The following is a 27,473-nucleotide window of genomic DNA, read 5'->3' as shown; positions in this document are numbered from 1 at the left end:
AGTCTGTTTACTGGATACTCTAAAGTGAGTTTGACGTATTGGTCCACTCTTTAACACGTCGAATTCATGGAGCCCCTACTTTCAATAATTAATGTCACGTTATTTTGCGTACTAAACAACATTATTATAAATAAATATTTACTAACAATCACGCCACATTAACTGGTCCCGTGATAAGTTCGTAAAGAACTTGTGTTACAGGTACCAGATAACGGAAATAAATGTAAGATTTTTATTAAACACATACATATATTTAATATACATCCATAACCCTGGAAAAGACATTTATATTTATCATACAAATATCTTCCCTTGGCGGGATTCGAACCCGCGACCCCATTGTGTAGTGACCATGTCACTTACCATTATATCAGACGGCCGTTATATATTATACCGAGTTACTTTAAATTACTCAATTAATAATTTATTGTAAAGTGAAATTTGTAATTTACTGATTTACTTTTCATTCTTTGTAATCATAATATTGTATTTCAATTACACGAATCAGCTGGTTTAAAACATGTTTAATTGTAAATACCTACACGTACGTATTTATTCATAAATTATAATTATATAAATTATATATTGATTATTACGTACGTAAATAATGATCTTGTTACAACGGCATTTCATTAATCTGAGACATTTGTTGTACAATTTGATATGTCGCTTACGTGTTAATTCGCGGGTGTATGGTTGAGAGGTTATTTCATGCTAATTAGGGAATGTGCCGTATGTGGTTGGTTAAATTTTAAGGAAAAGTTCGCCGCCCCGGCTCATTAAAAATGTTTACTTTTACCTTTCGGTTGCTTGCTTGGAGCTTGCTTGTGTGCTCCTAGGTAAGAAAAATTGCACGTCAAAACATTTTTAGTACACGTATCATTTAGTATTTGCGCTTAAAAAATGAAATATAAATAAAACTGAAAAACTGAATTAAAAAGACAATTGCAACATTTAAAAATTTAATGGATTTTGGAACTTTTTAAGCTACATAATATATTTAACTTCAACTTTAGAGTCTGCATGCTTGTGATGTCTCTTTCATGTAGTAGTATTATCAATCTAGTAAAATCTCCTCGAACACATAAATTGCTCTAAGTTTTATTATCAATGTTTTCAAGTACCTAATGTCACCGCATCTCTTCATTATTATTAAGTTATTTTGAATTTAAAAAATCTAATTTAACGACGACACGCGACAAAGAGGGCTCTTTAAGGTTACCTCTAAAAATATTTAAAAAAATTATTGTCCTTGCCGTTTTTAGAACGACCTCGAAATACTTTCTCATAGGCTAAGAATTAAGCTGTGCTTAAAATTTTATCGCCCGTTACATTTCTTGTTAAATGCGTTACGCATCTTATTTTTATTAAATACACCATCACCCCTCCTACTAGTATGTATGTGATGATGAAAAGTCACTTTCTTGTAGAACAAATAGCCACTGAAGCCAAAAAGTTCTAGAGTGGCGATTGCGTAACGGAAAACGCAGCGTTTGTAAGCCATGGGCTACACATGAGGTAGATCGACGACCTGCTGCAGGTCACAGGAATACCCTGGACGCGATCAACGTAGCATCAGTAGCGCGTTATGACGAGCCTTAAAGAAGGCAGTTCAGCAGTAAATGTCCGTAGGCTGATGATGATGATCCAATAAATACACCTAGAATTAAATCCGGTATTAAACTTGCAATCCAAACTTAGCGAGAAAAAAAAAAGAATGTATATCTATGGAGCAAATAACTATTTCGGTCAAGAAATAAAATCTAAAAACAAAATAAAAATATAACAAAACACAATAAAGCATATTAGGATGGCTATTTTCTGGGCCAAGTAATCCATGTGATCTTCATAAAGAAAAAGGGATTGTCATTTAGTAATCAGATCCAAAACGGAAGGAGGAGCGGGTCGTGTTTGTACGTGACGCGATTTTATGGACCGTAAAATAATATATTTAAGGTTTGCACTTTGGATTCAGTTTGTTTTGTTGTCTATGTATCGTCAAGAGATGAGGCAATAAGAATTTACGATCACAATTTTTTTTCGTTAACTAGGCGAATGCATTTGACGTTTGTGTTGTTTTTCTTGTTAGGTATAAGGTTAAGTAGAGCATAAGTGCGTGCTGAGGTATACGAAAAAGAGAAGATCATCCACAGAGAGGGGTTATATTGTTCGGTAGACCAACGGTCCGAATGTTATTATTCGGAACTTGTATATATATATATATATATATGCAAGCTTATCTTGAAAATGTCGTAAGCGAGATTCAGACATCTATGGTACTGGTGGTAGGACCTTGTGAGTTCGCGCGGGTAGGTAACCACCGCCCTGCCTATTTCTGCCGTGAAGCAGTGATGCGTTTCGGTTTGAAGGGTGGGGCAGCCGTTGTAACTATACTGAGATCTTAGAAGTTATATCTCAAGGTGGGTGGCGCATTTACGTTGTAGATGTCCATGGGCTCCAGTAACCACTTAACACCAAGAGGCTGAGAGCTCGTCCACTCATCTAAGCAATAAACACAAAAAAAACTATCAAATAGACTAATTTTATATAGGAAACCACTTCTAGGAACTGCATACTTTTTGTAGACTTTAAGGATTTGTTTAATTTTCATGTTCTCAATAGGGATAAAAACGTTAGTATGCAATATGAAGCATGCGATCGCTAGCCGACGCATATTGGTTGGAAATCGTAGTGTGAACTCACAGTATTAATTGTCATCATCTTACTCTATCCAAATCGAGACTTCAGCCTCATGTTTCATGGTGGTGGCATTCGCCTTGTGGTATCTATGGGCTTTGGTACCTACTTAAAACCCCGATCGTGAACTCAGCAATTAATGTAAAGCAAAAACAATGGACAGCTGCGAGTAAAACTCGTATTCCAACTAAAGCCCTTACATACAAGTTCTGGAACCCACCAGTTTAATATGATGATGAACCCACCACTTATCACCCGAATGCCTTAAATAAAATATCAAGAAGTTAATTTTTATTGAAGGATCAAGTATGTATGTATGTGTATGATCATGTATATTGTATGTATGTTCAAATCCATATTTTATTAAGATCGTTATACACGAAAACACAAATGCACAATACACGTGGCAAATATATAAGCACACAAATTACAATTAATAATTAAAAAAAAAAAAAACAAATAATTAAAATCCCTCAAAAATGAAAAAAAAATCCCTATCTATGTTTAATATCAATTTTTTTATTTCATGACCCATCTTCTAATTGAATCTCGATTTGCGAATTGAATCGACCCCTAGGGTTCCATACATATAATATATACCAAATTGGGAATATCGTTGAACTATTTCGAGATTCAATATATTTTTTATTTGTGATAGAGGGTGTTTCAAATTTATTTAGGGCATATAAACTTATATATATATATCAGTAAAAAAGGAAACAATAGTTGACATCCGAGATCGGACGTAAAATTAGAGCTTTGTTGCCTTTGTATATTTAAATATGAACAATATTCTCCGGCTGTTCTAAAAATCTGACCTTTTAAACCAGATAAGAAGCTTTACATCACAATTTTACTTATTGCAATTTATTAAATGTAGCATTAAAAAAAAAAGCCCACGGGACACAGCTTGTTGACGTCGAGAGATTGAAGTTTATTTGTAATTAAACTTCATCAATAAACATCACACAGCTGAGATACCCGAGGTATTCTATAAACAACTAATAGTAGAAGCTATGTTTACGTGACGAAATAATCTGTAAACAAATAACAAAAGCCATGTTTACATAACTTTGGGTTTAATTAATTTTTAGTTTATTAATGTTAGTTTCTCTTTCATTTCTTGAATAGGTAACAACACTGGTGGTAGGACCGCTTGTGAGTCCGCGCGGGTAGGTACTACCACCCTGTCTATTTCTGCCGTGAAGCAGTAATGCGTTTCGGTTTGAAGGGTAACGTAGCCGTTGTAACTAAACTGAGACCTCAGAACTGATATCTCAAGGTGGGTGGCGGAATTTACGTTGTAGATGTCTATGGGCTCCAGTAACCACGTAACATCAGGTGGGCTGTGAGCCCGTCCACCTATCTAAGGAATAAAAAAAAACCCTCTTTGAGTTTATAATTTCGATTTTCCTTCTTCGTACAGACTTACATTAGTCACGCATACTAATATGTCAAACTCACCAACCTATTTCAGCACCATTTATATATGTATGTATGTAAGTCGTTATAATAATAACACGTGTAGTAAAACATTAACCCGCTCTCTGGGAAACCGATCAATAGATTGTTGGCCTCGAATCTTTCTATCATGAACGACACATTAATTTGTCATAGCACAGCCACCCATTATGTTTAGTATAACTTGACCAAGCATCTATGGGTCTACATGTGTTTCATAATACGTCATTCACGACGTAGCTAATGCTGCTACGGTAATTAAATGAGTAAGTTTGACTATTTCGCCTATTGTGCCATATTTTGGAATACAACATTCACGAGGGCAAAGATAATAAAATTCTGTGTGAAACAAGAATAGTTGGTCTTCTATCTTATACTGACTTATTCTCTGTTTGGTATTAATATCGACCATTCAAATTAGCAGTGAAAATGTATATATATATATACATTTTATATATATATATGTATGTCGGATTATGACTCAGGATTGTAACCGAGGCACAGCACACAGGCACCTAAATTACCACTAAACAATCACTGATCGAAACCCAGCAACTCAAATGAACTATAAAAATGAACAGTGAACCAATCAAATGACAATCGTGAATGATAACAGTGACATAGGGCTCCTCCTCGATAAAGCGGCACGACATGAGAACCCTCTCATCGTGGCCGCCGGTAACTACATTCCCGATCCTGCGGAAAGAATGGAAAGCAGTCGACGTCGCCCAAAACACGTCATCTCGGATCTTCCCGATCCACTAACGGTGCTTTTAGGTACCTCAAGCACCGGTCATCGTTCTCGTCGAACCCCTCGCTTGCGACGAAGGGCTCGACGACGACGTTGCTAACACGAACCTCAGCAAGAGCCGTGCTTCGCAGAATCTACCACCTGATCGGAAACGCGACCCACTGAGAAGATTCGGCGAGAAACTCAATGGGCTTTGAATTAACGAGTAAATTAACCCACATACACAACCCACTGAGTTTTTCACCGAATCTTCTCAGTGGGTCGCGTTTCAGTGGGTAGTGAATGGATGGATGGGTCTATGGATCTGAATTCTGTTCTATCTGCCCGCGGACGTCCACTAGGCCTCACCACAATGATAAATCTGAATGCGCGAACAAACTTGTTTTCGTCAAATCAAACAAAATCGATCAATCAATCAAAGCTTCGATAGTAAATATCATATTATACAAATATTTTATATTCAAATTTTGGAAAGATCAAACAAAGCTTTATCAAACTATCACAGATTTATATAATTTATTCATTGTTAAATATAGATGAAGATAAACCACAGTATGTTCTCAATATTGAAACAGCTACGTGAATGTAGTCCAAAGAAAACAATTTTACGTTAAGTCGATTGTCAATCATATTTAGGTAATGTGCCTGCTATTTATTTGGATTACGCCCTTATTATTTATCTTGACAGAATAGGTTATTTCTACATTTATATGGATTTGACTGATGATGATTACGCCTCGTAATCATTGGTCTTTATTTATTAAATGAGCAACTCATATTGAGTAGTATTAAAATTTTATAGCAACAGTAAATTTGAGCGGTCATTAATTTGTAGTTATGGAGCATTACAAAAGGACTTATTGTTTTAGATATGTCGCCATAGTGAAGCCATTGCAACACAGGCTAAGCCGGCGAGTGGTCCGCGCTGCCTTGTTCACGGTTTGGATCGCCAGCGCCATGCTAGCCTTACCCAGTCTGCTCTACTCCGATACCTACAAAAAACAGTAAGTAGTTATTGATTTTGCAAAATTGTAGCTTTTATTTATTAAACTAGCTGACCCGGTAAACTTCGTAGTGCTTCAATCGATAAATAAAAGACCTACTAACTTTTGTATAAAATAAACTTTAAACAAACAAAAGGAATCCGTCCGACGGGGGACACATCAAAAGGAAAACAAAATTGTAATTTTTATTTAATTGCGAGCATTTTCATATTCAATTTAAACCTTCTCTGGACTTCCACAAATAATTCAAGACTAAAATTAGCCAAATCGGTCCAGTCGTTCTCTAGTTTTAGCGAGACTAACGAACAGCAATTCATTTTTATGTATACTTAGCATTCCCGATCCTGCGGACAGAATGGAAAGCAGTCGACGTCGCCCAAAACACGTCATCTCGGATCCTCCCGATCCACTAACGGTGCTTTTAGGTACTTCAAGCACCGGTCACTGTTCTCGTCGAACCCGTCGCTTGCGACGAAGGGCTTGACGAGTAAATTAACTCTCAGACACAGCCCACTGAGTTTCTCGCCGGATCTTCTCAGTGGGTCGCGTTTCCGATCCGGTGGTAGATTCTGCGAAGCACGGCTCTTGCTAGGGTTCGTGTTAGCAACATCGTCAGGTTGAGTCCCGTGAGCTCACCTACTAAAGTTAGGGTTACGCTGACATAGCCTCTCAAGGCTATCAGCTTAGGTAGGAAAAAAAAAAAAAAAAAAAAAAAAAAAAATGTATACTTAGTCTGGCCATAAATACTGTTACAATTAAAAATAAACAAAATATTACATTTGAATTTGGAATCTGTCATTTTTATATGATTGCTCATTGAGTTTTCTCATTTTGGCGCCAATACATTGTACAATATTTTGCGATATCAAAATGGAGTGGGGTGATAAAGAGAACCGAATCGCTGTGATTGCATTACACAAAGTAGGTATGGAGCCAAATGCAATTTTAAAACTCTGCATACGCTTGGTATTAGTAAAATGTTTGTGTACCAGGCTATTAATAAGTGCAATGAGACCTCCTCTGTTTGTGACAGAAAAAAATCTGGCCGTCCACGTAGTGTTCGTACGAAAAAGGTGGTCAAAGCAGTAAGGGAAAGAATTCGAAGCAATTCTGTCCGAAAGCAAAAGATTTTATCTCGGGAGATGAAGATAGCACCTAGAACCATGTCGCGTATTTTAAAAGATGACTTAGGACTTGTAGCCTATAAGAGACGTACTGGTCATTTCTTAACTGATAATTTAAAAGAAAATAGGGTGGTAAAATCGGAACAACTACTGAAGCGGTTCGCAAAGGGAGGTCATAGAAAAAATTTGCTTACGGATGAGAAAATTTTTACAATTGAGCAACATTTAAACAAACAAAATGACTGTATTTATGTTCAAAGCTCTAAGGAAGCTTCCCAATTAGTCGACCGAGTGCAACGTGGGCACTATCCGACTTCAGTGATGGTTTGGTTGGGTATTAGCTATGAAGGAATGACTGGGCCATACTTTTGTGAAAAAGGTATCACAACATCGGCACAAGTGTATCAAGATACCATTCTTGAGAAGGTAGTGAAGCCCCTTAACAACACCAAGTTCAATAATGAAGAATGGTCCTTCCAGCAAGACTCGGCGCCAGCTCATAAAGCTCGGTCTACGCAGTCTTGGTTGGAAACGAACGTTTCGGACTTCATCAGAGCTGAAGACTGGCCGTCGTCTAGTCCCAATCTTAATCCACTGGATTATGATTTATGGTCAGTTTTAGAGAGTACGGCTTGCTCTAAGCGCCATGATAATTTGGAGTCCCTAAAACAATCCGTACGATTGGCAGTGAAAAATTTTCCCATGGAAATAGTGCGTGCTTCTATTGATAACTGGCCTCAACGTTTAAAGGACTGTATTGCAGCCAATGGAGACCACTTCGAATAAGCTTTTTATACTTTAACTTGTTTTATATTTATGTATTAAACTAACACACTGTAAAAGTAATAAATGTTATTTGCAATATAATTTTTTTTTCTTTGTCTCAGTATTCATGGCAAGACTAGGTATAGATTGCCTAGTCCAGCCATAAGTTCTGTTACAAATAAAAATGCTTTTTTTTAATGAAGTAATGTAATATTAAAATTTATACCTACGTATTTATTAAAGTGTCAGCAAAAAATTTAAAAAATATTCTATTCGAAATGGCCACTTTTGACTTTTACACAGGCCTTTAGTCTGTTTCACCACGAATCTATGGATTTACGCACTGTTCCTAAAGGATATTTCGTCACTGCTTGTTCTAAAGATTTTTTAAGAGACTCAATGTCGCCGTATCGTTTAGAGCAGGCCATGTCCTCTAAAACTGACCATAATTTGATGTCTAAGGGGTTGAGGTCTGGGCTAGATGAAGGTCAGTCTTCAATAAAGTCCGTAACGTTGGTTTCAAGCCAGGCTTGGGTAGTTCGTGCCTTGTGACCAGGTGCAGAGTCCTGCTGGTTGGTCCACGGTATATTTTTAAAAGGAGTATTGCAGAGAAATTTCACAGCATGATCCGAGACTGTATCTTGTTACACTTTAGCTGAAGCTGTCACTCCTGTTTCACAAAATGTAGATTTGTGACTCTTTGATAAGGCACGCCCCACCAAACCATCACTGATCAAGGATGATTACCACGCTGTACCTTTTCGACCACTTGAGCAGCTTCTTTAGAACTGTGAGCGTACACTTTATCATTTTGTTATTGTAGTGTTCTTTAATCGTGAAATTTTTTTCATCGGTAAAGAGGATATTTCTGTACCTTTCACCTGCGTATCGCGACAGAAGGCGTTTTTTTCGCTCTCTTTAATTGTAAAGATTGATTTTGGGCATGTCCTGTATATCGACGATAAGCACCGAGCTTCAGGTCTTGTTTTATAATACGCGACAGAGTTCTAGCGGGAGTCTTCATTTCTCGCGATAGGACTTTTTGTTTCCTAATAGGGTTTCGACGAATTCTGGCTTTAACAGCATTAACAGTATTTGTAGCTCTAACAGCACGCGGATGCCCCGATATTTACTGGTCTTCTACATATGAAATGTTGTTGTATTTGTTGATAGTTGATACGAACATACGGCTGATACTAAGCTTTTGGAATATGAACGACGACTCCATACCCACTTTGTGAAAGGCGATCACTGCCATCATATTTTATTTAACACCCCATTCCATATTGTAATTTGATAATGAACACGAAAAAATATGTGACATAGCGCAAAATCGAAAGAAGTTTTTAAAATAATATACGTATTCCAAATTCAAAATAATTAAATATGGTCAGACTAGTTAGATGCGTGAATGGTGCATTTTGTGTAAAGTAGTCATTGGAATCCATTCTAAGATAAATGCCGCCACTCATCTTAAGTCGTTTGTTGATCCTGGGGCCGAAAACTAAATTGTGTAGCACCTGTAATACCATTCAATCCGGGATGATTGTTTTGCTACGAATACCCATCAGTTGGTGGTGAGCATAAGCGTAACAATAATATAATAATATCTACTTTCTAATATCAACAGAAATTTAGTCACCTTCCCTATTCGTTTTTCTAATATTTAAATTTCTAAAGCTATTAAATTATACATATTTCAACGAAATTATTTGGCTTTAAATCTAGAAGAACAAAGCTTTATTCGGTTCATTAATTCTTAATAGTATAAAGGAAATTTACAAAAGAAATTTAGAATAAAAGCATTTTAATCGAAGTCATTAAAGGCGGCTGCCTTGCGAGGTTCGCAGTTTTGAGTACCAAGAGACAAAGTATTTTTTAATTAGACAATAATAATTTAATATTAAAACAATAATCAAATAAGACCCCGCTATATTTAAAAACATTAAAAAAAAGCAAAACATTAAACATTAACTGTCCCCTTCACACTCATAAGCCAGACCGCGCGAGAGAGAGATGGACAGACTTTTCATGATGCGCATGTAGTGCGACGTCACGCCGCGTGCTTATTCGCAAACACTACACAAGCGCAACGTGTGAATGTGTTGAACGCGAGCTACATGGTAGGTGGAGTGGGGGTGTTAGGTTTTATTTTCGTTACGGAATTTCTTGACCCGGTCGCCGCGCTCAAAGTCCGCGATAAAAGCTATGCAATAGCTTAAAAAGAATGAAGAAAACAAAAGTACGAGAGATGTAAAATTGATGTTTGACTGACCGTCTGACTCAGTGGGACAGTTGTTAGCGCCCCTGACTGATCGGACGAGGATAATGTGTTCGATTCCGGCATCGGGCAAGCATTAGTGCGGTCAACAGGCTTATTTGCTCTTTGTCGGTATTTTATATCTGTATGTAAATATTTCATTGCATTTTAGTATGATTATAAATCTCCAGTTCCTATAGCACAGGAATCCTAGTTTGGAGCTATATGATAATGTACATGTCTTGTCCCCGGCTATTATGATACTATATGTGCTATTATGTTCCAGTTTGAAGGGTTGGTGATGACATTCAAGAATTCAACCTCACGTCCAAAGTTTATGAGCTTCGGCAATTATTTAACGCCACATGGGCCATAAATTCGTCCATCTCTGTCGTAAAAAAACCCTGTTGATTAAATCAGTTGTGCATATATTTTCGCAGGATGTACCAATTAAAGATTTGGTTATCGCACTCTGTTCCACATAATAATAATGCTATAGAAATACCAATGAAAAAATATATTTGCTTTTAAGCTTCGAACGAGTTTGTTTACGAAGTTCTTAAGGTAGGTAGGTGAATATTAATTCCTATTTGGATACTGTCACGTAAACGAACCGGAAGCAACACGTTTTCTTGAATAAATACGAACATCAATAGCATTCGTCAGAGGTCTGTGTAAATATTTCACGACTGACAGCTATAGCCTTCGGACTTACATACGAGTAATTTTATAGGTATTTCGATTATTGTTAATGTGTTCAGCTTTTTTTTTGTATGTATTGATTTTAAACTTGACGGATTTTTTAAAAATGTTAAATTGAATTCTAAGTTGAACGCACTGGTTTTTCTTAATATATGTACATGATTTTGCACGTTTTTAGGACTATAAATTGCGGTTAATCAACATTAAATTAACCGTTCCATTAATCAAAATTTGAAACATATATTTAATTATTTCCCTGAATGAATAAATGAATCCCTGAATGAATATTCTTATCTTCAGCGAAATATTCGAAAGAAAAAAGTGTCAATAAATCGAAAAAAAAAACCTATTGTACTAATATAGAAATAAATATTTAAAATAATCTGTTTAATGTTGTACGTTACCAATGATGATTAGTATGTATTAAGCTTATGGGAAAATAAGAGACAGACTGGCCAATTCCAACTCTTAAGTAAAATATAGTATACAATCGAATCTTCGCCGAGATTTATTACATAGAAAGGTGAACGAACTCACGGTTCGCCTGCAATTAAGCGGTTACCGAAGCCCATAGATATCACAATGTGTTTTCCGCCTCCCAACTTGAATTAAAAGGTCTAAATATCAAATCTATAGTATAAGAGCTGTAGCGCCATTTAAACCCGAATGCATGATCATCTTTTGGTCGCAATAAGCAGGACGCTAGTATCTGTGGAACCCAATCGTGAGGTCTATCAGTATTTTTTGGGTATTCAGTAATTTTTTTGGGTTCCTTAGACATATTTTTGAAAATCTTCCGTGCTACATTTCCCTTCATTTATTAACGAATTTTCATTTAAACTAATAGTTGATGACACGTGCGCTTCTGAAGTCGTAAGTAACCTTTCTCAACTAGCAGGTGACCTGAGATAGAGGGCCTCTCAACGGAAATTGGTTCAGTCAAAGTCGAGAATCGAGTTGAGTGGTTTGCATGAAATGGCACACTATTGAATACATCCCTATAAATATTTACTTTGAAAATTAATGGTACACGTTAATCATACGGAACAAACAACTATACAACTCTTTAAATAGGTCCCATTAGGAAAACCGTCCTTCCTATATAGTTAAGAGCGATAAATTTATTAGTTTTCCACTTCCTCTGTTTATTGGATGTCGGATATTGCGAAATGATATAGAAAAAAACACCAACACCAAACACGTGTTTGAGTAATCATAATAAATTTGACTGCATAATAAATCAGGTAACCTAACAAATGCAAATAATAATTTCAAAGATCAATATGTAGTCATACAGGAGTTTTTTATTGAAATTCTCCTGAACTAAATTCTCGTGTTAACATTCAGAACACGTTACAGATCTTCTTGTAATGTTCTAATTATTTGTTTACATTGCCTGAGAATCGGCGTAGTGGATGTTATTGCGTGTTCGGATTAAATTAAATTCACTAAATAGCTTGTGCTAAATGTTTTCGGGGTCGTTGTTTGTAATTCATTACAATGTGTTCTGATATTAGATTATGACACGCGAATTTACGAACAATATTAATAAAGTCACACAAAATTCATAATTGATTTAATTAATATGTTACGAAGTGCAAATATTATTATTTGTAGGCTTCAAAACGTAAGTAGTTTGTTAAATAAAGAGAAGTATACATTAGGCGTTGTTCATTCCATTTCTTACGGTGAAAGATACAAAATACGACTGGAATGAATGGTTCTCCGAATCATAAGTCAGTGCACTGCGATTGCCAATTGGTACTTACTATTCGTAGAGGGTATTGTTAACCCGCACGGGTAACTATCACCACCAAGCCTATTTATTTTACCAAGTAGTCATGTAATAAGGCGAGTTGCGGCGTTCACGATGATTATAGTCTGAACACCGGGTGGACCGTAAAATCATTCAAAAACATTCAGAGTTCATGCATCTGGTAACGCGGCATTCGTCGACAGTGCATTTCCAGAGATATTTTTTTGCCATGTACTATCCGGCTTTCGAATGAACTCCCCTCCAAAGTGCTTCCCAAGCGCTGTGACATGTCCTCCTTCAAACGAGGTTTTCGGAGAGTCTGCAGCAGTAGACAGAGGCTTGGCTGTGCCTTTAGCATTTCCGCCGTCCATGAGAGATAGTAACTACTAACATCAAGTGGGCCGTATGCTCGTCTGTCTACAACGGCTGTAAAAATTAAATTAAAATAAAAACTACGCGAGTGAGTGACACGCCTCACTTCCCCAATTACGAAAAACAAAACTTTATTAATAGGTTAAAAAAAAAAGCGTAACTCGAAAACCTTGTCTACCTGTATTGTAAGACGTTACAAGACAATTGAGATGACGTCATTGACTATCTCGAGAAATTCTCGAAATCGTTGTTTACAACTGTAACTTAGTCATGTCGTCTTGTCCCTTATTGAGATTTAACAATCTTAATAAACATATTTGTTTATTAATCTTAATAAACATATTTGCTTTATTAAGCCTTACGAAAATCTACTCACTGGTCTATCACCAAAATAATCAGCTCTTTTATCTCTTGAAATATGTCTCGACGTATCTTGAATACGATAGTTGAATCCGTGTTGATGTATTTGAAAAAAAAAGTCAAATAAAGAAGAAAGAACACTGATTTCCTTGAATTTGGTTTGTTAGAGTCAAAGAAGCATCCAGGTTTATGTCAGTATAATATAATTCATTATTTTTTTTTAGGTATATAAATGGAGAACGAGAGATTTGCTTCATCAAATGGCCCGACGGTAGCTACCCAACATCTTTAAGTGATTACTGGTAAGCTACATTTCCTTTGCTGCTGATAGAGCATATTGAATGATAGTCGTCGAGCCTCTTTCGAAGCGAAGCAGACGCGCGTCCAATTAAAAGGGTGCGTCCAAACACCACATCATCATTATCCTGCCCTTCTCCCAGTCACCTGGGGTCGACGCAACTATCATATACCATTTCTTCACTCACTTCCATCTTACACATATGGTCTTTCACGTAATCCATCCATTTCTTCTTAGGTCTACCTCTTCCTCTATATCCTTCCACATTCATAGTTAACATTCTCTTACCAACCTCATTTTCATTTCGTTTCATCACTTGTCCATACCATCCCAAACGCATACTTCTCAGCTTCTCTGTCACAGGTGCCACTTTCAGACTTCCTCTAACATATTCATTCCGTATTCTATCCATTCTTGTTACTCCACACATCCATCGCAACATTCGCATCTCTGCTGCATGCAATCGCTGCTCATTCGTCACCTTGGTTGTCCAACAAGCGGATCCATACAAGACGGTAGGCCTTATTTAGGTCTTATATATATTCCCTTTTAGGGGAAGAGGAATCCAAAGAGGAATTAAAAAAGAGAGAGGAGTCCAAACACCACATATTATACTCACACAATTGAGTCTCCGCTTTTGAATGTAGGCATTGACATTTAGGTTGTCGTGTCCGTCAGCTGGCCAAGAGCGATATTGCAAAACAGAGTTTACAAGCAAATTTGAATGCAGCCGTCTCTATTATTATGAATATAATTCACAGATAAAGGGCTCATACGTCTTTGAGCACTCATAAATACATACGTAACTACTTTATATTACGTAGCTTTCACTCGAGGAATATACATATCCGGTCTCAGGCTACTCACAACCATATGAGAAGAGTGCAAGAAACTGTCATTCTACTAGTTGACTATACATGTATAGCAAAAAAAGTCATTTTAATAGCATATCGGGAAAAAAATCACAATATTAGACTAAAGTAATAATATTAGTATACTACAATCGGCTCATGATACGTGTTCAAAATTTAAAAATAATTTGACGTCTTGAAGACGTAAGATATCGTTACATAGATGGTTATAATTGTGTACAGAGAAGTAATGTCACCACTTTAGGTGTTATTTTAGTAATGGTCAATAATGGTTCAGGGCGTTGTCGGAAGTGAGATAATTAAATAACACAACTGGTTAATCGGAGCGTTTATTCGCGACCGCGACTGAACTTAAAAAGTAAAAAGCAACGGAGCTTGCGGCGCAGACGCATGTTATGACTACAAACAATTTTGTTTACATAACAAACTGTGTCCGTACAAGTTCAAACGAATAAAAACGCACTAAGCATGATAATTCGACCCTAGACTAATCAGCATCGTCTTCCTCTGTCTCTAGACACCCACTGCTGGGCATACGCCAGCCACAAACATAAGCACAATGGCCTATCCTATACTGTTCGTATCCAATGGATTTTATTCGACTAAGGGTTCTTGCAACATTAATGTAGTTTAAATTTGTCTAAAAAGACACTTTCCTAGTTTTCCAATTACAGAGCATAATGCGACTCAGTGGCGCACAATGCCGAATTATGCTGAAGTTTAATAGGAACGTGAATTAGTTTTCAAATGCATCAGCAGAGTGCGCTAAGTTCAGTGTTGAAAATAATATGGTAAACAATAATAAATTGGTTGAAAACTATTGACGGTTATTAAAAGTAATTTGGATTTTGATTATTTCATTAAAAAATTTTTACGTTTTGAGTTTTTTTTTTAAATGAGAAGATAATTACGTACTTTTTAATTGAATCATCCATACTTATATTTAGTTTTTTTAGCACAATTTGAATTAGCTTTGATTATTTTCAGGAAACTACGACGACACGAAAGCCTTACATATTTTTTCAACAATAAATAATATTACTCGTTAGTAATATTATTTATTGTTGTTTGTCTATATTATCGTTATAATATAGACAAAATTTCGATCAATGCCAACTTAAAAAAAAAAAACACTTGTCAATTTTCTGTCACTGAGTTGGTATCGATTGCGAGTATCACGCGAGAGCAGCAATTGCTCTTGAGTTGTTAGGTCTCCTTCGGAGGCGCTCGGGCAGTTGTTACTGAATCCCACTCCTCCTGGCTGAGCCTTTGCTCGCCCACCTGTCCTGGTGAAACTGGAAAGGCCTTCGGGCCACCAGTAATCCTTAAATTGAGAGTGCTCGATTGTGCGAAGCGTTGCTGTAGTTACAACATTCAACGTTGACCATTATGCCGCATAATGCGCTCTAGTGCTGTAATTGGAAAACTACCTTTGTACGTGTATCGCTAGGAGTATAAATATTAATCATACTGTGAGTTAAAGAATACAACCACATACAAATACAAGTAAGAGAATTTGAAAATAGATGTGAAACATGAACTCAAATTTAATTTTTGTTTCGACTAAAGGTAAATTTTTGTACGCGTTCCGTGAGAGAATCGTAAATGTATACGTCAAATTTATGTTATTCCCAAATCCGTTTCTGAATAATGCAACTTTTTGGCTTGTAGCCAAATTTAAGATTTATTTGCATTGTAGTAAAAACCTTATTCAGTTGAAACTGAATTACATCTGACGTGTAGTTATATCATTGTGTTGGCAAACAAAAACAAAGGAAATCGATATAGTACATTCTAAAAGATGCGGAGTGAAAACGTAATTTGAAACATAACTCTTATTTCTAATTAAGTATATTGAACGTATATTTCCCTGTTTTTAATTATATTTTATAAAATATTCATGACAGCGCTCTTTTTTTGCAATTCGACAAGTTTGATAGTTCCCTTTGTGAAGACGCGAGGAATAGGATAAAAACTTAGTAGCCTTTTTCACCGAGTAGTTTATCTTTTAGTTGTCTTTTCATGTCATATAAAAATTAAAAATGTAAAATACTAGCGACCCGCCCTCGCTTCGCTTCGGAAACATTAAAACACACATGAAACAAAAAAATAAAAAATAAAAAATAAAATAAAAAAAGTAGCCTATGTTCATCAGGGACAATGTCGGCTTCTAATGGAAAAAGAATTTTACAAATCGGTCCAGTAGTTTCGGAGCCTATTCGAAACAAACAAACAAACAAATCTTTCCTCTTTATAATATTAGTATAGATATAGATGTTATAAACTATACTAGTGGGTAGTCGAAATTAGACCATAATTAATTGAAATTATAAGTTTGTACTCTATTATTTATGATTCTATTGTCAAAGACTCTTTATTATATACTTCTATAATCTCAGATTTCGCCAAGACTACACTATAGACAAATATTAATAAAGACAAACAATATTTAATCTATTCTCAATTTGACCACAGACAATAAGCAATAAGAAAAGTTTGACAATAAACAAATAGTACCTATGCATGCGTGTGTGTTTCAAATACATGGTAGTGTGTGTAATGTTTTTTTTATAGATTTAATGTATTTTTATGCATAATGAAAAAAAAATTAACATTTTGCACTCCTTTTTTATAGTCTCTATAAGTGTGGGAAATTTCATACTCCGCGCAGTTTTCGTAAAAAGGGGTACAGAGTTTTTGCTTCACGTATTAATATATAGATTTGCGTTGGGCCATTCATGCGTGATGAAATCACAATCGTCTAAGCCTACATATTTTCACTATATTAATATTAGTATGGAAATCATTATATTTATTTAAATATTTATAATACATTTATGTACACAATAATAATCGCTATGAAATAAAATAAAAGTTGTAAAGGGTGCTGATCATTTCAAAACGAACTCAAAATAAAATCGAATAATTACAGCATTTCGATCATGCTAGAGGCCATTCACAATTTCTCATTATGTCTACTCAATCGCACCGTAATGGTACATCTACCATCAACTCTTTTGTTTATTTTGACCCAGAAAGATCAACACCCGTCCTCGTTTGGTTAAGTACACACATCAATTTTGTAAAATATAAAGTAGTCGGTTCCCTGTGCCAAATTTACTTTGCTAATTATTTTTTTACATAATAGCTACAACCTGGTGTTCCTGTCGGTAACGTACGTATTACCAATGGCGGTAATGGTGTGGGCTTACGCGCAAATGAGCGCTGCCCTCACAGGGAGGGCCATTGGAGAATGCACACTGCATCAGATGCAAGTCGTCAGGGCTAAACGGAAGGTAAAGTTTCAAACATATTTTATAAGTAGTAATTTCAACCGTTTTTCATTTAGGTTTCGCGAGTTTTATTCTTTTTCAAAATCGGTAAGTGAATTAATTTTATGTTGGTGAGTGATTTTCATTAATTCATTGTGGATAGTTAATAAGTACTTTTGCACATCCTTTATAAAAATACTAGCGACCCGCCCTCGCTTCGCTTCGGAAACATTAAAACACACATGAAACCAAAAAAAAAAAATTTTAAAAAAATTAAAAAAAGTAGCCTATGTTCATCAGGGACAATGTCGGCTTCTAATGGAAAAATAATTTTTCAAATCGGTCCAGTAGTTTCGGAGCCTATTCGAAACAAACAAACAAACAAATCTTTCCTCTTTATAATATTAGTATAGATATAGATATAGATATTGGTTTTTCTTAATTATTTACAATATATTCACGATAATTTCATACAAAACTTTACCGTAATATTAAAACTGAGTTGTCGTTGTTTAAGCCTCTGTATGTATCTAGGCATGTACCGATTAAATAAATACGTACCTAAAACTTATTCACGAACAAATAACATTTTACAATATTTTATGGTATAATATAAACTAGAGGTCCCGCAGTAGTCGAAATTCGACTATAATTAATTGGAATTGTAAGTTTGTACACTATTATGATTGTATTTTAAACTTCTATAATCACAAATTTCGCCAAGGCTAAACTATAAAAATTTTTTAATAAAGACAAACAATATTTAATCTATTCTCATTTTGACCACAGACGTTAAGAACAAAAGTTTGACAATAAATAGTATGCATGCGTGTGTGCGTCAAATACATGGTATGTAGTGTGTGTAATGTTTTTTTTATTGATTTAATGTATCTTTTATGCATTATTTAAACAAAAAATTAGCATTGTGCACTTCTTCTCTATATTCTCTATAAGTATAGAAAATTTCATACTCCTCCGTCCGCGCAATTTTCGTAAAAAGGGATACAAAGTTTTTGCTTCACGTATTAATATATAGATAATACCAGCAAAGTCATATTTAGTTACTAGTGGCAGGGATTTTCAACCCGTATAGGTAAGTTTCACCATCTTAATTAATTCTGCACCGAAGCAGTCATACATTCCGGCTAGAAGGGTGTGTGGCCGCTATTATGCTATATAATTGAGACTCCAGACACCCTTGTGTCTCAAGGTAGCGCATTCTCGTTGTAATGACTAAAAGTTCCTATGGCCTCTAAGGTCTGCCGTGAGCCAATTTCACAAGTAAACATAGCGCTAATTAGTGTTTCGAGTAATTTAGGTGCCCATAGTACTTCATCGTACTTTGTTTAATTATAATATCGAGCTTGAAGTACTAAAATTCTAGACCTTGAATAAAAATTCTCCGAGCCAGCTATAACATGTTACGTTTATAACGTAAAAGCTTCGAGCTTTGGTAATAACGAATGAAGTTGTATGTTTCAATTTGGACTGCAAAATTGAAATTCCAATTCAAATCGAATTACGAAAATTGATTAATAAATCTATACTTACTAATACTAATACTAATATACTAATAAAATTATAAAGAGGAAAGATTTGTTTGTTTGTTTGTTTCGAATAGGCTCCGAAACTACTGGACCGATTTGAAAAATTATTTTTCCATTAGAAGCCGACATTGTCCCTGATGAACATAGGCTACTTTTTTTAATTTTTTTTTTTTTTTTGTTTCATGTGTGTTTTAATGTTTCCGAAGCGAAGCGAGGGCGGGTCGCTAGTATAAAAATAAAGTAGCGACGATGAAATGAATTTGATTTGTATGATGTTAGTGATACTATTAAATTTCGATCAATGAAAAACCGTAGTATAATTAAAAAAAAGGTTATATTACACATATATCTTGACATTATTAATAGCCAATTCCCATGATTGTTGAACTTTTGAAATTATTAATTTTAAATTGTAATTAATTGTAAAGTAGTATATATAATTATCTTTATATCTATATGAACAAATGTTTATACGATATAATCTAAAAATAGAATTTTAGAGGTAGAAATCCCTAAAGAAGGACCACGAACCACACACGACACCGCGATTTATAAAAATTTTATCCCTCCTCATACTTTTTATACTATGTTATATACTATTTATTTAAATATAAATTTTCACATTTAAATTTTGAATAATTTTCTTTTTCCAAATAGGGTTAAGGTGATGATCTTATTGTAAGTCGATAGAAAATCGATTCACATTCGAACAATATTTGCGGCTACGTATAAATGCCTACATTATATTAAATACAGCTAATTAATTACGACTTAATTGGCTAAATGAAGTCTGAACGCGTATCAGGTTTCCTAAACTTTCTGATGTTCTCAGAATTTAAATTAAGCGGGAGATTGTTATCTGACCGCGAAATAAATTACCTTTCATTTCTGGTGATGAGAAATTAATATTCTGTAATTTAATTCAAAACCATTACGACATGATTTTGTGTTTACTTTAATTCTAGAAGCTGTATTTAGATGATTAAGCTCTTCACGAATAAAGTAACTTCGTAGCAAGTATTGCGATTCACGATAACAATAATAATTAGTAGACATTTTTTTTTCTAAGCCGCTTCAAGATTCTCAGTATCATATTAGTCACTCCAATAAGTTACTTATAAGTGACTCTCCAAACTTAATAAAAGGAATAGTAAATTCTAATATTATTTATAAACCAAAACAAAACAAAGATTAAGCCTCACAGCAATATTATTAAAAATAATCAGAGTTGTTATGATTTTTTTTTATTTTTTTTTATTGCTTAGATGTGTGGACGATCTCACAGCCCACCTGATGTTAAGTGGTTACTGGAGCCCATAGACATCTACAGCGTAAATGCGCCACACACCTTGAGATATAAGTTCTAAGGTCTCAGTATAGTTACAACGGCTGCCCCACCCTTCAAACCGAAACGCATTACTGCTTCACGGCAGAAATAGGCGGGGCGGTGGTACCTACCCGTGCGGACTCACAAGAGGTCCTACCACCAGTAATTACGCAAATTATAATTTTGCGGGTTTGATTTTTATTACGTCACGATGTTATTCCTTCACCGTGGAAGTCAATCGTGAACATTTGTTAAGTACGTATTTCATTAGAAAAAATGGTACCCGCCTGCGGGATTCGAACACCGGTGCATCGCTAGATACGAATGCACCGGACGTCTTATCCTTTAGGCCACGACGACTTCAAATCGAAATTCAGCATAGGCCGTAAATTAATAAGCTGTAGTGACCGGTGACTACCAGTTTGATTATTAAAACTGTTTCGGAACTAGAAGGGCTATACCGGTATTAACAGATTGGCTGATAGGATTAGGCAAAGGGAACTGTAGTCAAACTATTCAGTGCGGTTGAGATCGATTTTCCGAATTTGCTTACGAATAAATCCTCGATTGGTTGCTTTGAAGTCACTAGTGGAACATTTCAATTATTCTACAACTCGGATTAATAGAGTACTAGCAATGTTATATCGCTTCTTAGATACTGTGATTGTCAACCGATATTAGTTTTTGATTAATAATACGAGTACAATCAGTAATATTAATTATTCGATTGAAATGATATATCTAACTTAACCCAAATATAGTAGCTATGTATATAAGGAATAATATATTATATTCTAGATAGAATTTAAAAAACAAAAAAAAATTATGAAATTAGTGTAAAAATTTGCTAAATGCCTTACAATGTCCTTTTACCAATACAACCGAGACGGCAGTTAAATTTTTTTCAAAATTATCGGGTATAGGCAATCACCACGTGATATCTATAAAATCCAGTAACCTTCCAACATAAGATCGGTTGCAGTAAATCTGCCGTAAATAATTGAAAAAAAAAAGTTCCCTCATTCGTTAAATCTCTAAATGCTTTCTCTCATCCTTAATTTTTTTTTTTACTTCCGTGTAGGCAGACGAGCATACGGCCCACCTCATGGTGAGTGGTTACCATCGCTCATGGACGTCAGCAATGCCAGGGGCAGATTCAAGTCCGCTACCTACCGTTAAAATTCATCTGAATGAGTTTTTTCTCAGTAGCTGTTGAGATTGGCAGGTACATAAACTCTCATCTGAAAACGATAGGTAAAAGTTTCAAATCTAAACGTAACATTATATTTTTGGCGATTATAATCGCACCAAAATATGGCACAGTTTAAAACAGTTACAGTAAATATAATTGGAAATAGCCACGCTACGCTACCTCGATTATAAATGTAAATTTAATTTGTCAACGTCAGAACGGCGTCATAAAGACAATTAAGGGACAAAGATCCAACTGCAGCGTTCCCTCAATATTACACCAAAATATTGTCCACGCAGATACCGGTAACCAGTATTTTGGTCAGAATACGACGTATTGTAAGTCTACATGGGTACTATCCTTTTGGGGTTTTTCCGCTGTGATGGTCGGCTATCTAAATCGAAGAACGCGACTGCCATTTTCCAATTAAATTGAGGCACCCACTCCTAATCTCGGAGTGGGTAGACAGCATTCAAGTTATGATGACAATGAGCTCCGATATAATCCTTAGCGTATCTAATCTAAACATATATTATATAAAGTACATCTGAATCATTTTTCCCGTATAAAAAGACCCGTCTTATGTTAGAAGCTTTTTTCTGGGACTTAACGGTATCGATAATAATCCCGCGGAGAAATGACGACAAATCGATTGTCACTGCAGACGTACTCCTATATCATCTGTCACAAGTCTAATCTCGAGTCTGTTTCATAGGAAAGTTCGCAAGCCTAACTTTCGCAAGTAAGCCGATTGTGGGGGTCTCATTAATGTACGAGGCTCCCGTTATAGCATTCTAACTTATAGTCTCGTTACAGGAATGCTATCAAAATGCTTTTGTTCAGAGTAATCACGCGCTACGTAGATTGTAAATTAAAACAAATTGAACGAAAAGTTTTCAGTCTTTTTCACGAGATTCATCTATGTTAAATTTGGTATAATTAAAAACTACTTTTACGGTGTAATCTCCCCTTTTTTATTATCATTATATTATTTCCAATGCTTCGAATACATTAGAGTTTTCGTGGTAACTAAGGTAGTCCGTAAAAGTAATTTTATTTATAATAGCCCTTTTTTACTTATGAAGTGACTGTCTTACGATATTGGCAGTTTCAAAGTTTTCAAACGTAATTTACGTATTGTGTATGGCTGTAAAAAATTCAAAATTCAGATGATTTTTTTTTGAAGATAAGTAATTTTACTCCGAAATTCGGACATTTTTTTATTGATTAGCGTTTTGTTTTCACTACAATTGGTTTTTCTTCAATCTAGAGACTACAAAAAGTTATTTCATTTATGTATTTATTGATCATAATTTGCATATGTGCTTGAACCAGGTGATAAAACCTGTATCTCAAGCAGCAGTGCTCCTCGTACAAAGAATACAACAACTTTACTTCAGATACACAAAAATAGAAAATTAATAAACAAAAATTAAACTGAAATTCATGGATTGCATAAAAGTGCCAATATGACTTAATGTACCCTCTGTGTGTAATGATTCTGAGCATGAGTGAGTGTAAGAGGGTGTGCGTGGGTGTATTCAAAAATATTAAAAGTTATTTGATAAAATTTTAGTCTCCTTATAGTTTATAATTTAATTAAGCAACAAATCAAATATAAGTAAGTTAAATACGTAAAATATAAGTAAAATACGAGTAGGTTCGGAATACGAACTCCGTCGCGATAGCAAAACCTCACAAACGGCTTACAACATAATGCCGTGTACGAAGTGAACACTAAAAATGAACGCACGACTCGTTATTGGTTTTAATACTTGCAACATGGAAGTTTTTATACAAAAATGAACCACGTAGTTGCCCGAAAACTAACTACAACGACGAATTAAAGGTGATAGTGGAAGCTGATGATACTCAATCTACCACTGATTTGCAGCAGCTATTTGCACCAATCGCGTGAAATCGGCAAGATAACAAATTTTGATAAGCGGGTGCCACACGAACTGAGCGATCGTCTTCATCCACCCGATCCTGTAAGCCGAATGGTAAACAGTCGACGTCGCCCAAAGCACGTCATTGCGGATCCTCCCGATTCATTAACAGTGCTTTTAGCCACCACAAGCACCGGTCACCGTCCGAGCCCGGGCTCGACGAGGACTCGGCGAGCGAATTAGCCCATTGACACAGCCCACTGAGTTTCTCGCCGGATCTTCTCCGTGGGTCGCGTTTCCGATCCGGTGGATTCTGCGAAGCACTGCTCTTGCTAGGGTCAGTGTTAGCAACACTCCGGTTTGAACCCCGTGAGCTCACCTACACACGTTAGGGTGAAGCTGAAATAGCCTCTCAAGGCTATCAGCATAGGTATGAAAAAAAAAGCGCAATAAAAGTGTTAAAAAGGCATCTCCTAAAATCTAGGTTATTGCTCTTCCCTGCTGCTCCTTCACGACAACGTTCGATCTCACACGGTCAGGTACAACAGACGGTTTCTAAGCTACAAGAGCTAGGGTTGGAAGTTTTCATCCACCGTACGTACTCACAAGACCTTGTGCCGACAGACTTCTGCTTTTTCTAAAGTTTGAACAACTTCTCGGCACGAGAAGTAGTACAAAATACCTTTGAGGAGTTCGTTGGCCCCCGTACATCTGACTTCTTTAAGAAGGGCATTGAAAAATTACCACTGCGCTTGCAAAGATGTGTCATTACCACATGGGAGCATATTTTGATTAATAGAAATAAAAAATATTAATAAAAACTTCATTGGTAAAAACCTAAAATTACCACGCGAAAACCGAGGAAAATATTACATTTGGAATTTAAAAATGAGCAAACATATATTTTCTTTATAAGCATTGGCGAATAATTAATAATCCGGGTCAAATCACAGGTATATGGTGATCAGGCCCTAAAGTAAGCTTTCAAGTACTATCGGAATCAGAGACCGTCACGTACTTTTGAACGTTTAAATTTATATAATAATAATATAAAATACCAAAATACGAGCTAATACACCGTTTCGCCACCACATCCCAAGCAGTCAGGCCCACTAATTACTGCGCCATTGGGTTTCATAATAATCTACTACATTTTAGACTAAATTTTCTTCCTCTTTATTAGAGACTAGCGGCCCGCTCCGGCTCCTCTCTGGTCTTTAACAGAAATTTCAACGATATTTGACGTGTTATTTTTTTAAAATAAAATAACACTTATCACGGCATAACTATAATAGTTAGACATATGCTGTCCGCACACTTTTTGTAAATATTAATGTGTTCTACAAAGTCGTAGTACATTATTTTATTCTATCATCAATAGTTTTCGCAGGGCACGCGATGTAAATAATATTTCAGGTATTTTTTTTACACCTTGGGTTACATTATTGGAGTTTTAGTAAGGATACCTAATTTTTTTCAAAAAATATTATAGCCTATGTCACTCTGGAATAGTGTAGCTTTCAAACAGTGAAAGATTTTTTTAAATCGCTTCAATAGTTTCGGAGCCTATTCAATACAAACAAACAAACAAATCTTTCCTTTTTATTATATTAAGTATACCTATAGAAGTTTAAATGGAATATCAAGAAAGCACTCTCCAAATTTTATGCTTATTGAGATTTTAGCCAAGACAGTGACCTGTTAAAAAACGTTACCAATCTTTACCATTAAAATTTATGAAAATCCATCTAATTCGTTTATCAATAAGATACATTTTATTTAACCTTTCTCATATCGACGCTTGAAAGGCAAACGTGACTAAGCGACAATAACTGCTTTGTAGATAAATGATAGGCAATAACCATATTCGATGCGCAAAAAATATATATTTCTAGGTCTATTAAAATCATTTCAATCCTACAGCTACTAGCTAGATTCTACTACAGCTAGATTCGTTAAAATAAATTTTGTTTTCAGGTATTTCAACTTTAAATTAGTCTACTGTAAAGTTCACGCATCCTCGCTTAGTCACGTTTGCCTTTCAAGCGTCGATATGTAAATGGTACATTTAATTAATTACGTGGTTTATTTTGTATATTATATACATATATGATTATATTCGAAAAGGATAGATTAATATATACAGTTTATATAATACACATAAATAAATCAGCATAAGCATTTTGTGATAAAGAAAATAAATAGTCTACGAATAAATGTGCCAAGCCAAGCGAGAGGAAATGCTCCATTGTTCGCCTCTTAAAAATGACTAACGCGTATATAATTTAGAAGAGAGTTCTCGCACAGCTCGAGCTGTACAAATATGTTGTAGAAAATACGATGAGTTTTTTACAAGGACTTCTTAAAGACAAGAGCATTGTCGAGGGGACTGCTGTGGATCAAATACTCAAAGTGATCTACAATTTTATTTTATTCGTTCAAACCTAGTAAAAGTCAGGTTTTCATTTAAGAGCTGTCTAACGCCCGACTGACACTTTCACTACGCATCATATATGCCGAATATATGTAAACCTCACTCACAGTTTCACAAAGCAACCAATTGTGGTTGATCTACATTCACATACAATATACCTTAAGGAAAATTTCTAGCGATATATTACACGTATAAAATCTTGCTTTATTTTAGTGTCGCATATTGTGGTCGTAAAAGGAGTTTTGACTGCTTAAATTCAGTATTGTTTCCTATACAGGGTGTTACTAAACTATCCGTAAAGCCGAAAGGAGGTTAAATGGGACCTTATAACGAGTCCATTTACAATATTTAAGAATCGTAGTAACGCTGTATAGCATACCCCAAAAAAAAAAAAATAGTTAATTATTATTTTCACTGGTGTGCAAACCATATTTCAGCAAAATTAAAGACTAAACTATGCAGAATGTACCAACATTTCTACCTAATTCGCAGAACGACAAATTTTTTAAAAGACATTGAAATTGACATCTAACTTGAAATTTTTTGAAGCCAGTATAATATGACTTCCTTGTATTGAGGTAGCAAACATTTATGAATGAAAAATAGTAAAGCTATTAAAGTAGACAATTATTAGGTAAAATAGGTATGTCGGTCTTTCTGTATAAATAATCTGGTTCCCTGACGTGACAGCTTACTAGAGTTAACAAAATTTTAGGCTTTGATAATTAATTATATTTTTTACGGGGTATTTTGTAACACGTTGTATATATAGTAGTACTCTGCTACTCAGTGCTGTTTCCTAACAAGAAAATCATGTTTTATACTTACATACATAATTTAAATATATAGGAAACAGAATAACGTCGATCGACATTTACAATTAAATTATTGTTTTTGTAATAATGTTTTCGTATTTCGGTAAAACAATTACAAATTATTTACGTTGCTATTATTATCGGTAATACTCCATGGTTGTTTGTTTTTATTCACTTTATTTGGACAATTCCTTTGTTATAGTTGAATCAAAACAACAAACCTTTAAATAGAATGATAGAGAAATTAATGGTGTTTGAATGAACACGTAGAAATCGAGAATCGATTGTATTATAAATGGGTTTTCTCCCTCCGCGTTACTAACAGTGAAATATTATTTTCATCCTGTCACATATTTTGTTGCAATCTCGACTAATAATTATTAGTCTCTAATATAGATTATCAAGATTCTATTAATTTTTATTTTATTATTTATTATTTTTATTACCATAGCGCATTGTGTATTATATTACTATATAAATTAAAAAAATGCACATATGGATAAAGCAGCCATATGTGGTAGGACCTCATGTGAGTCCGCACGGGTAGCTACCACCACCCCGCCTATTTCTGCCGT

General features: G+C 35.2%; 1 protein-coding gene across 3 annotated transcripts in view; it reads left to right on the top strand.

Moving 5' to 3' along the window:
- Positions 1-27,473, top strand: part of NGR-A33 (neuropeptide receptor A33) — a 96,365-nt gene that overhangs the window by 48,537 nt on the left and 20,355 nt on the right. For all 3 annotated transcript variants that reach the window (XM_089728352.1, XM_089728354.1, XM_089728353.1), the window contains exons 5-7: positions 5,779-5,913; positions 13,477-13,554; positions 17,571-17,718. In XM_089728352.1, the coding sequence (XP_089584478.1) occupies positions 5,779-5,913; positions 13,477-13,554; positions 17,571-17,718 (361 nt within the window). The remainder of the gene's footprint in view (positions 1-5,778; positions 5,914-13,476; positions 13,555-17,570; positions 17,719-27,473) is intronic.

This window comes from Bombyx mandarina, chromosome 06 (assembly GCF_030267445.1).
Source record: "Bombyx mandarina strain Sakado chromosome 06, ASM3026744v2".
NCBI lineage: Eukaryota > Metazoa > Arthropoda > Insecta > Lepidoptera > Bombycidae > Bombyx > Bombyx mandarina.
Note: the sequence above shows the minus strand (reverse complement) of the source record. Positions and strands in the feature narration are given on the sequence as shown.